General features: G+C 36.2%; 1 protein-coding gene across 3 annotated transcripts in view; it reads left to right on the forward strand.

Moving 5' to 3' along the window:
- The window catches only part of LOC149067563 (endoplasmic reticulum metallopeptidase 1-like), a 226,376-nt gene that overhangs the window by 126,144 nt on the left and 87,405 nt on the right, over positions 1–12,827 (forward strand). For all 3 annotated transcript variants that reach the window (XR_016195341.1, XM_089252576.1, XM_089252577.1), the window contains exons 9-10: positions 3,774–3,964; positions 12,155–12,310. Coding sequence is in view for 2 of the 3 variants with exons in the window: in XM_089252576.1 (XP_089108702.1) it covers positions 3,774–3,964; positions 12,155–12,310 (347 nt within the window). In the remaining variant the exon portion in view is untranslated. The remainder of the gene's footprint in view (positions 1–3,773; positions 3,965–12,154; positions 12,311–12,827) is intronic.

Here is a 12,827-nt window from a genome sequence, read left to right on the forward strand (position 1 = left end):
AATAGAGCAGTCATTCACGTTTTATGAATTCACCATTTCAAAGTTTGTGCTCAAAAACATTTTTTGTCAATTATCTTTCCTTTACATTTTTCTCACTACTTGCTTTTGTGTATGGTCTACGTGAGTTCGAAAAGTCACTATCACAATTCTGGCACAATGTTGGTCCAACATGAATCCAATAATTTGCTGTGGTAGTATCCTTGACATTCCACAATCCTGTATCAGTCTGTTGAGTAGTAACATCTTTCACTGATATAAATTATTACTCCTCTCGTGGGATTTCTTGAGCATAGTGAATTGGTACTGAAACTATAAGATTATCTTCTTCAATTGGGGAAATGGGTGTAACAAAAGATGTGGTACTGGTAGATGAAGGGGAACTCGAATTCAGCCAATATTTTAATTTTGGGAGTTTATTAATTTTTTCTTTTTCCTCTGCTGCTTTTTTCCTCTTCGTTGCACCACTAAAAAAATTTCGTTTTATTTTCTTTGAGAGAGATATTACATATAATAACATTAAAAAAACTTAAAAAACTGATTTGATTGAAAACGAAAAGTTAGAGAATCCATTTTTTTTAAATAGACTTGTAGATAGGGCAGATCTTCTCAAATGAATATTAAGAACTCATAAAGGCATGCCACATACACACACACAAGGGAGTATTTTCAGTATTTCTGAGGGAAAAAGCCCTATTATGAACTAAATATAGGGGGTGGCTGTTTTGCTTTCCAGAAATTTCGCAGTACATCAAGAAAAGAAAGCTGAAATAGAGAAAACACCATGCAAGATACTTAAAATTCTCACACCTTAAAAGGAGCCACCTAATCCTTTTGCATCTCCCAAAAACAAAAATCCATGAATACAATCAATATTGTTCTTCAGGGAAAGCAAGAGAACAAAAATAGAATTTAAAAAATATGACGCGGCAAGGGACAGATGTCTCAAGGGGACAGGCATTCTTGGTTTAATCTTAGGTTAAAGGGATCATTGCGAGTGATAGGGAGAGGGGGGAAGGAAATATTATTTACCGTGAACCTCTTCCTATTTTCAAAATGTCTGAATTTTTTTTTATTCAGTTGTTACAACCATTCTCATCTCTTAACTACTACTACACAGCCAGCACACTAACTCCGGTCATATATCGCCATACGGCAATTTCCAACCAGTGGAGTTGGGTGGGAAATGAAGGCTCCATCCATCGGTGGTCACCCTAGGCTCGGTAGGTAAAGAACTTGCTTCGAATGTTCTATGCCTGGATTCGAACCCATGGACCTTGATGGTAACCTTCATAGTGGAAGACGAGCATCTTTACCACTGCGCCACTCAGACTCATCTCTTAACTAGAAAAGAGCTATTCTTTGGAACGGGGACATTAGTCAAAGTTGCATCTGTTTGGTCTCGCCTATTGTGAATCAAATTTCCTTAGGATAAAGCCACTTTTCGTTGTAGCTAGTCTACAAATGCCTCACGTACACAAGAAACAGCTCCACATGATCGCCAACTGCTTTGTTAATGATTAGATGCCAAATGGAGTGAGAGTACACCAAAGCTGGTTAAAGAGTCTTTTTAAGTGAGTACACTACGAGCAGTACAAGTGTGGCCTTTATTATATTGAGGATGCCTTTTGGCAATACAAACGTGACACCACTAACAATTGTAGAAGAGATTCAATTTAAGTATCTTTTTTTTCTTTTTTGGGACATTTATTTTCACAATATAGTCTCTTCATGATTTCATATGAAGTCATATATGAAGAACTTAGAATGTGAGGGCCGGTAGGGCCCATGCGTTAAGATGGCACTGGGTGTTACCTATTTCATTCAGAAACAAAGAAAACAGGATTCAAATAAACTCAATGCTGATTTCTTGTGGCGTCATCTGTTGTGACAATTTGGAAAAATGACGCATAAAGAGTGCACATGCAGCTGTCCTCTTTTCTCAGTTGTTGAATTTGGTAACCCTAGACATAATGAAATTATGTTATTATCTTTGTCTTTGGAAATAGTTAACAAACAATATTAATTTTGACTATTTTCATAGTGCACTGCTTAAGATATATCGTAAAACTATTCGTTACAAATCAGGGTAGTGGGCCTAGTGACTGGACGTCAAGAGATATTGAAACCGGGGTGATATCATTGAAAGCATCTTTGCAATTTGCATTGACGATACCATTGCTTTTGACTAGTGTTTGGTACTTCCTGAGATATTTGCAAATGCTCACAGTATCGTCAGATGTTTTAGAAAACGTATTCCTGTCAAAAACAAAAAAAAATTAATATCTGAACTAAGACAGATGCCAGTGTACTCTAATTTACCTAGGACTCAGGTTATTGGCAAAATCTGTGTCCCTTTTGAGTGAAAGTGGGTCCCCTCTGATAAAAAATTTAAAGCATGCTCTTACCCCATTTTTACTGGTATACCTGTGAATCAAATAAATAATTCATTTCTAAAAACATGCTCAATACAAAGGTTCATTGAAAAAAAAGTTACTAGCTTATAACTAGGTTCTTTTACTTTGATTGTCTACTAGTAGAGAAAGCTTGCAAAGAAACCCATTAACACCAATAATTTAACAAATGGAATTATTTAAAATAAATATAATTAATTTAAGCACATTTATATATTTACTAATAAATAAATCTATTAATTCTCTTCTGATTAATTTTCCAATTTTAGAAAAACCTTAGCTTTTCAATAATATCTTTTGATATATTGACGCATATCTTCTGAGATTCCCTATTCATATAAATCCTTGTGAAGCGATTTACTGGTGGAATGATTTTCCTTTCCCACCCTGATGGTTCCTAACTGTGGTCTACTACCATTTAACTGTCACATATTTTAACACTTAAATGTGGAAGCGGTCATATTTATGTGATAAAATCTAACAGTGTACTTGTAACGTAACAGTTTCCAGTCTTTAGCATGTTTTGAGCTCATTTGGTGGTGCCATCTATCCTCCAAATTGTTTATGTGTGTGGACTTGAATTTAATGTACACATATGTTTTGTAGGTCTGTGTGATCGTTGTAGCAACAGTTTTTTTTTAAAAGGGATACCCAACTCAAAAATGGAAAACCGTAGAGAATTGTATTTAGCTGATTACCACTGCACAATTGCTGGTACCAAACCCAGATTTTCACCCCAGGTGAAATTCCAAGGAAGGTGGGGGAAGGCCCATGCCCCCCCCCCCCCCAGAAGTTCAAAAATTTAAAATATTTTTGTAGAAAATTAAAATTTTGCAGAGAGAGAGAGATGCCACTGCACTCTAATTTACCTGGAACCTTTTGAGTGAAAGTGAAAAGTAGAGTTGGGTCCTCCCAACTCCCATCATTTACAGTATCCCTTTGAATCAAACAATTAATTGATTTCTAAAAACATGTTCAATCCAAAGATTAACTGACAAAAAAATATTAGTATAACTGGGTTTAGCTACATTCATTGGTACTGGTGGAGAAGTATTGTAAAGAAACTCATCAACACTGAGGAATTAACATGTGTAACAAATTTAAAACATTCTATATTTATTAATAAATTGATCTATAAATTTTTTTCTGATTTTCCAGTTTGAAAAAAACCTTAGCTCTTTCAATAATATCTTCTGATTAAATTTAAAGCAAATGATTCTGATGTGTGATCATCTTCTGATTCATATAGTCCTGCAAAACTACTGAATATATACTTATGTTTGGTGTTTCCTCAGTTATATATTTTTGTCATTTACATTATTGAAATTTATCATCTAAAATATTGTCCATTCCTGTTTACAGTGACAAAAACTGTGTATTTGGCACAATATCTTTTTATGCAAACAATACCATTGCTGCTCCTAATGTATTGCATGTGGTCTTTATACACTGTCTTCATTCCCATCATGGGAAGAATTGGAACCTTGTTGAATCCTGATATACTTATAGGCCTGCTCACTGCTATCTTTGTTTTCATTGCAACCATATATATGGTAAGAATATTTTTCAATAGCTGATTTGAGAGTTTTTTTTGTACAAATATCACAACTACAATCTTAGAATAAGCTGCACATAATTTTTATTGAAGAACTGAAAAAAAAAACAAGTTTTTCAATAAAACTCAGAGGAAAAAAATCAATTTGAATAAAACTCAATTTTGTACATTTAACTTACTTTCTGTTTTCTTCGCCAATTTCATAATGCCAATAATCAAACACAGAGCATTGTTCTGGAGATAAAATGTTGATAGAATGGTAATGTTTATAAAAGTTCATTAGAATCCCTCAAATTTAACTCCTAGTGTGCTAGGGTTGCATATAAAACTTGTAATATACTATGACATCTGTAGTTAAACTGGAAAATTTTGTTTGAGAAAACTTGTTTGATTTTCCCCACACTTTCAGATGCCTATAAAGCTCAAGATGGAACTTCTTTCCATTTTATTCAGACATGAATTCAGGGTGATGTGTTGAGGATTCTTCCAATTTTTTGTATTTTAAAGAATCCACAAAAATCCTGAAATTGTGCTTTGCAAAGATTAAAAATCCTCAAAGAAAACCATCAATCCTTGCAATCCCTAAATGACAAACATGTTTTCTTGAGAAAAAATATGAAAAATTGCCGATGTGGTCACCAAATACGACACACAAACTGAGCAAAGTTTCCAATTATTGTTGAAAACTCCAAAAAACTCGCCAATGGCAGGAAATGAAATCAGCTTGATTTCAGTGATGAATATAACCAAGTGAGCTTTGGAGGAAGAAGGTATGAATACAGGAAGAACCGTAACAGTTTTTACAAAAAAAAAGTTGGGATGGCCAAAATCACAGGAAAATACAGGAATGTCCCAGAAAAACAAATTATCTGGCCATCCGGAAAAATCTTCAATTTTTTCTTTTATTTGTATGACATGTTTTCTTTGGCAGCAAAATGTTTCATCGTGTGACAACTACAGATATTTAGATTCTAGGAATCGGCACATATGATGTTACATCTGCTACAATATTTGAAAGGTATAGCTTTAAAGTCTTCTGGTTTTTTGGGAGGTTTCAGTTGGGCTTGCACTTGAATTGTAAAATTTTTCTGGATGGGATTCTTATTGATGAGGGACAGACTTGGGTTTTCTGAACATTAAATTCTGCCATGGTCAAAAGAGTAAACTGAATGCTTGGTTTCATATTAAGCAGTTAACTGGAAAATTTTGAGACGACCTTTATTTCATTAAAGAGGTCTCTTCGAATTTTCCTGTTTTGCGTGGCTTAGTTTGTCTTGGTGTAGAATATACTGTATGCTTTTAGAAGCAACACCTATAGAAGGATATAGACTTGGTCAAGGAGGGGAGAAGTGTTGCTACAGCCGTACAAGGAAAAGCTATGTAATCAAACATAAAGCTGGTTCTTTGGGAAATTCTGCTGTTAGGTAATTTAAAACAGAAAATCTATTCCAGTTGAGATGTTGTTGCACTTTTTTAGCCAATCCCATTCATTAAACAGACTTTTTAATCATAAGAAAGCAAAGGAAATGAATGTCAAAAATGCTATTTTTCATCCGATCATAAAGTAGATTTTAATATTTTAATTGCAACATACTCAAAAGAAGAAATTAATGTGAAGGCAATATTATTCCTGATCAAATTTTACAAAGAATTCAAAGTATCACTTTTTTTAACTATAAATTTAATACCTCCATATTATGTGCTTTGAGATTTTATCATCTACCACAATAATCTTGTGTTTTTGGGTTTCTTGTGATTTTTTTAAAAACACAAAACCAATAAAAAATTCAGTTTTTGTAACAGGTACATGAAGTCTATTGAGAGTAGATTATTCTAATTTTATACTAATTTTCAGTTATATGATGCTTCACTATGATCCTGTGAAAGTCATTTAAACAGACCTGCACTGTACTTGCATTAGCTAATATTTATTTTTTAATGGTAAAAACCAATTTGATTGCATAAAAACTTTAATGTATAATGAACTCATGTTAGCATCGTTAAAAATATTATATAGAAATCCTGGCACAAGCTATTTACTCCTAGTCTATTGAAACAATGGTTAGAATTTTCTTCTGTCCTATGTTGCTAAGTATGCATAGAAGTGAATTTTGTGGTATTAGCATTCCACTTAATTCATACAGCCGTATTTTAGTGATATAAATTGTCTTTTCCAGAGTTGCCAACTGATATGAATTGTCCATAGTTTCTATGGATGACCTCACTCAACTATGGAAACTACAGGAGCCAGATCCATGAAATCAACAATCCCCGAACATAGGCGTAAACTTATTGAAAATGTTGGGGGGGGGGGGGCTCAGGATCAAATAATGGAACCTCGTTTATACGATGCATCGTATCTGCTAGTAAGGTCGAAAGAATAAAGAACCATGGCTGGAGGAGGGTCAATTCAGTTAAAATAGCTTAAGTTCTGTAGGGATTCCATGTGATTCGACCGTCACATTGCCTTTCCGGTGCAACTCACCCATACATATCCGTAGCGCCTAAGGCCACAAGTGTAATTTTTGGGAGGGAGAGGGACAAACATACACCCTTCAGTTTTCTTGGTAGTGCACAATAAAGCACAAGCCATCGAATAAGATTAATCATCCGTTTCCAGCCGGTCTCTTTTTTTTTTTTTTTTTGCTTCAGTCCTTAAACATATAAGCTTGAGGTGGACCAAAAAATGGCCGGATCTGCAAAAAAAAAAAAAAAAAAAAAAGATTGTTTCGGTAAGTGAACATTTTAAAGTTTTCAAATAGGTGGGAGAAGAAAATAAATTCTACAACACTTATGTAGCATATATAGAGTTTTCCCAAGGAATGAAGCTGCATTTGCTTGCAGATTCACTGATAATGGCATTAACAGGAGGCCCAGATGCACATTTATGATGTTGCTGCTTGCAGACTACACGAATTTTGCCACTTTTCTCCAATTTCCTTGACTACTCTTTCTTCGAATTTGCCACCCTGTGCAATAACCTGCTTGGCCTCCCTCCACTCCTGCAAGTACACCTGTGATTGTCAGTAAGATCTAAGTGCCTCTTTTCGTCACTCCCATGCTCACACACTCTTTAAGTCACTAATTTAGTCATTCACATTGCTGCACACTGTTCTGGTCACTTGCATGGTTGCACAGCTGTTTTGGTCACTCACATTCTTGCACAGCTGTTTTGGTCACTCACATTCTTGCACATGCACTCTCAAAAGGTCACTTTTTTCATTGCTCGCTGACATGGTTCCTTGCTGAGTTACTCATTTGATCATTTAAACATGCTCTAGGTTATTCTTAGGGTCATTCAAAGCTTGTACATGCTCTAGGTCACTATGTCGGTCATTCACAAGCAGGGCCGCAACTACATACATTGTCACCCAGCTCAAGCCAGAATTTTCGCACCCTTTGCTTATAGAAGAAGCAGTTGAAGGGGGAATTCAGCACCCCTTCTGGTTCAGTGCCTGGGGCAGCAGACCCGCCTGCCTCCCCCCCTCTAGTTCCAGCCCTAATTTTGCTACCCTTCTCCCACTTTTCTTGGACAATCATTCTTCAAATTTGACCCCCTTCTGAACTTGTCACCCTGGGCTATGGCCTGCCGCTGTGGTGGTCGAGTGGTTATAGTGACGGACTCGCGATGCGAGGATCCGGGTTCGAACCCCACAGTGGTGGTCGGCTGAAGTTGGTTTTCTGTGGTTCCCAACTTCGAGGCGTGAATGCGAGCCGATCTCCCCGTTAAAAAGTCTCGCCACAGAGAGCAACAGGCCTACAATGTTACAAATTTTCAATCATTACACTTCACTCACAATTTGAAGTATAGATGGCAGCACTGAAATATCATACACAACACTAGCTACACACTCAGACTGTTAGGTGCACTCACTTTCTTCCAGACTCTGCCACGAAGCTGGACTGGAAGAGATCTCGGCAACGGGATAAGTCCGGTGGCAGAGACCCTGGCGTTCATTCATTCATGGGCTATGGCTTGCTAAGCCCCCATAAATATGCCACTGCAGGGGACCCTCACAGAATGAGGCTAACAGGGCTTCTCATAACTTTTTTATTTTTAAATATACAAATTCACCATAGTGGGGGCCTAAAAATATAGCTAGCTCAAATATACTAGCTCGAGTCCTCCTTCCCAACATAGGCTTTTGAATATAGCCCTCTCTATAATATCTGAAAATATAGGCCTCGGCCGCATCCAATAATTAGAAATCTTTCAGGTGCGAATGAATAAGTACCTGGATTAAACGTTACAAGGATCCTGCTCATAACACCTTTCCAAAAAGTGTAGTCGTAACAAATGTCCAAATTTATTGTCAAAAAAAGCTAATTCATTAGTTTTAACATTAGTTGCTAAGAGCAATTTCATAAATAAGTGTTTTGCTTATTGAAAAAAATATAATTTGTATTAATATAATTTTAATTCAGTTTTAATTTTTAATTAATTAAATTTTTAAATTCAAAGTTTTAAATAATTCAAAGTTATAAATAGTTTTAATTTTGAATTAATTTTAATTTTTAAAAATATATTAATTTTTTTCATTTTAAGCATGTTTGGCATCTGCAGACACTAGGTTGTTCCTCCACTTAGCGGAACCTTCACTGTAAAAAATCACCCCCCCCCCACCAACACATCAACCTGGAACCGTGGCTACCCTAAGCTGAGATCTTTGGCAGGCTCAGTCCAAATTTTTTTCACTGGCCCCATGTAATGAATTTATGGTGTGAAAAAACAAAAATGAGAATTATCTCATTTAGAGTCCTTAGGCTGGATCAGCCCTCAACTGTGCTTTCCTCTGAATTGGAAAATTGGCTGGACTATGTTTGTGCCTTTAAACGATTGTTTCGGCTCTCGTATATGAGAAACGATTCTTCTAATTTTTTTATTTTACCTGTGCCAATATGCTTTGCCTGCTCTCATTAATGCAATCAATAAAGAAATGGGCTCATTTGTGCACATTCTATTAAGACAGCATTTTCTTCTGATGCACATCTCTGTCTGGCGATGCTCGTTGAACCGACTGAACAAACTGCACGATCGATTATACCTTGCTTCATTCAATGTTGTCCGGGTCTTTTGCTCTGTTTTGAGCCCAATATTGCTATGAGTCGCAGCGCAATGCTGCTGTTGTGCACATGGCTAGTTTTTTAGTGTGTTCAGTAGTTTTGCATTCACAGGACGTGTTTTCAATGAGAGCGGGTCAGACAGAACTTGCTTTGGAAAGTTTTGTCATAGGTGGCGAAGAAACTCAGATACTACAAAAACATTGATGACGGGTTGGGGTCTAGGGTTGCCAGATGCCCGTATATATGACTCACAAGGGCATATGCAGGAATGGATTGCATTGAATATTCATGATAACCTGAGGGCTTAGGTGATTTTGCAAAGTTAATTGAAGCCATGGGGGGGATACAGGGTGGGGGCAATGAAGATGATTCATCACCCCCCCCCCCCACACCCCCCGTTGAAAAATAAGATGACATATCTCTCTGCTGATTGTGTCCCTAAATGACAGGGCCGAATACCAAATTTTCAAATTGCAGAGTTTCTATTCCTCTATGGTTTTTTTGTCTCATTTCCCCCCTTCGGTTTCATATTGGAAATTACAGTACTTTCGTGACCATCTACATTGAAAGACAGCGTCTATACGCCGTAAATTCACCTTGTTCCTACAAGATTGCGAATGCACATTCTTTTAAAAATCGTAAAGGATTTTTTTGGAAATACTCATTCAAATTGTAAACATTTTCCAAACTCGTTCAGAAATAAAAATCGCATCTGTGTAAAACATCATGGAAAGTTTAAATTACCAAAAGTCAAAAACAATTTTAAATTAACATGTAAGTATGTTTTTTTCCCCTAATATTTTTAATTTTTTATCTTCTTGGAGTGACATGGGCCCCCCCCCCCCCCCATACCACTTCCCCCAGGTAAAAATCTGGGTTTTTAACCCATGATTGCGCAGTGGTAATCACCTAAAAATATGATTTTCTAAGCTTTTCCAACTATGAGTTGGCTATTTCTTTGGAAAAGGCAGCAGTGGCCACGATGATTGCACAGACATACAACATAAACATGTATACATTGAATTTCAAATCCACTCATTGCCAATTTGGAGGATCAATGCAGGGCCACAACTAGGGGGGCATGCAGGTCTGGTGCCCTAGGCTCTGAACAACAGGGGGTGCCGAATTCACCCTTTATAACTGTTTCTTCTACATTACACTGGGGTGTCAAAATGCATGCTTGCTCCATTTTTGAGAAAGTATCTAGTTGCAGCCCTGGATAGATGACACCACCTACTGAACATAAAACACGCCAAAAATTCTGGGAGCACACACAAGCTCACTTAAGTTTCACTTCTACCTATCTGACATAGCTCCCATATTCAGATGTGAAAATATGTGGCTGTTAAGGTGGCAGATCAAAGTGGTGGACCATGAGGGAAGGAAAAGAAAATCATTCCATCACGAAATCTCTCCCTGTGATTTATATGAATAGGGAAATCAGAAAATAAGTATCAGAATCTCATTTGCTTTAAATTTAATCACAAGATATTGTTGAAAAAGCTAAGATTTTTATAACGAAATGGAAAATCAATCAGAAGGAAATTTATATATTTTGATTTACTAGTAAATATATATAAATGTATGTGCTTAACTTTTAATGACAGTGGATCCTGCTTATAACGTTTTTAAAAAAACCGTCATAAAAAATATTGTACGTGGAAAAATGCTTTTTAAACAGAAAATCTAAATGAGAATTATTTAGAGTTGTGGCCACAAAAATAAGTTGTACTAAAATGTGTGAAATGGGAATGTTATAAGCGAGATTGCTTGTATATATATATTTGTTGTAGATTGTAGATTTATTACATTTGTTAAATTCTCATAATGGGCTTTTTTTTCAAGCTTTTTCTACTAGTTGACAACGAAAGTAAAAAACTGGTAAATTAATCTTTTTTTTTTTCAATGAACCTATAGATAGAACATGTTTTTAGAAATTAATTATTTATTTGATTCACAGAGATACCTTCCCCTCCTACCGAGAACATCTCAACAAAGAGAAATAAGCAGGTGATCAAAGACCTGGGCCATGCTGGAAAAAATTCACAGAGATACCAGTGAATGATGGGGGCTATAATTTTTTTTCGAGAGGGACCCACTTTTACTCAAAAAGGACCCAGATTCCGCCAATAACCTGGATCCCTGGACCCAGGTAAATTAGAGTACAGCAGCATCTCTGTATAGCCATTGGATATTTTACAAGAAAGGGTAAAGATGGAGCATGCAATCGGCCTGCTATATCCAATGTCTATAGGTGAGATGACCTTCTTCAGTGACGTACAGAGCTTTGCGCAGAGGCCTTCTGTTATACATAGTGTTGTCCAGACCTGTGCTGCGCTGGACAACAGAAAAACCGGTTTTTAGCCTACAACATGGGGCAGTTTTGAGAGAAAACAGGTTTTTGTGCATTTGACATCAAGTAGAGCGTGTGTTTATCCTCAGCTTTACAGATTGACTTCAGAGCATAGACAAAACTTATCCGTCCAGAGTTTGTCTGCTCTCGAACTTTCTCACATGCATATACAAATTCATTGTTATGGTAAAGATAGATGTGATTTAAAAAAAATGAGTAAAATACCACAAAAAACTCAAAGACCTGATTTTATTTAATATTCTTTAAAAACTAATTTCCGTAGTTATTTTTTGAGAGCATCTCCCATAGCTCCATAGTTTGTTGTGGCTCTCCATAAAAACTACGGAGAATCCGTAGCAGTTGTCAACTCTGTTATTAATAGATTTTTTCTTCTCGTGTAGTATTTTTTGTAACCAATTATCCTTTACTTTTGAAACGTCTCTCGTACATACTTATAAAATGTTAAAAGGTGAAATTCATCATCACAATGCTCAAGATTTGAGACATTTTACTGCTGACATAGACTGCTGTAAGAACATGTTAGTCATTTTGCTCTCAGTTGAAATTTTGGTTGCATGCATTTGTCTCTCCCCCCCCCCCCCTGGTTAATTTGTTTATTTTCAGTAAGTCGAACAATTTTTGTAGTTGCATTTTTACGTATGTGCTTATAAACATTGTAAATGGTTATATACTCTGTAAACAAAATATTTTATGCTATGTATCATTGTTTGTCGTTATTATGCAATATGCATGATTACTTTTTTTACCCAGATGTCTCTGGTACAGTTGACACATTGCGTCAAACACATTCTTATGCTGCTGGCTGGGATTTTTGCAATAACTTTCCTTCTTGTGTCATGCACATCTGTTGGTTTTCAATATTCTGGTAATCCACAGTCACCTGCAATGATGCGTTGCTATGTTTTGGTAAAATATATGCTACTCTTATCTATTTTTTTAACACAGTGCACTGTTGACTTGCTTTCAGAATAATATGGAATATGTGAATAAAATGATGATTTTTTTGAACTTTTTATAGCTAGCATAGGTAAAAATTGTAATTAAGTATGTGACCCTCACAGTGAAAAGGTTAAACTAGCTACGCAGTCAAAGTATACTGGCCATTGATTACCTGGTAATCAATCACAGGCCACAGGAGTAATACATTTCAAAATGAAAGAAAAGCAAAGCCTTAATGCCAGGTTTGGGTTTTTGACATGACAAGTCTCAAAAATTGGTTTAAACTGTCAAACACTGGTTTAAACCATCCAAAAAACTAAGGTAATGTTTCAGAATCGAGGGGTTAGCGCACCAACCTCTCGATGAGTATAAAAAAACAAGCCTGCCGTTCTGAATCGGCAATACATTGTTGGTCCCGGTCTAATTAGCCCTCATGTGCAGAAAATGACCGTGGTGCAACAAAAATGATAAAATGATCAATAAT

Source organism: Pholcus phalangioides, unplaced genomic scaffold (genome assembly GCF_987345545.1).
Source record: "Pholcus phalangioides strain wild (caught in Gottingen) unplaced genomic scaffold, Ppha-v1.0 ptg000029l_1, whole genome shotgun sequence".
NCBI lineage: Eukaryota > Metazoa > Arthropoda > Arachnida > Araneae > Pholcidae > Pholcus > Pholcus phalangioides.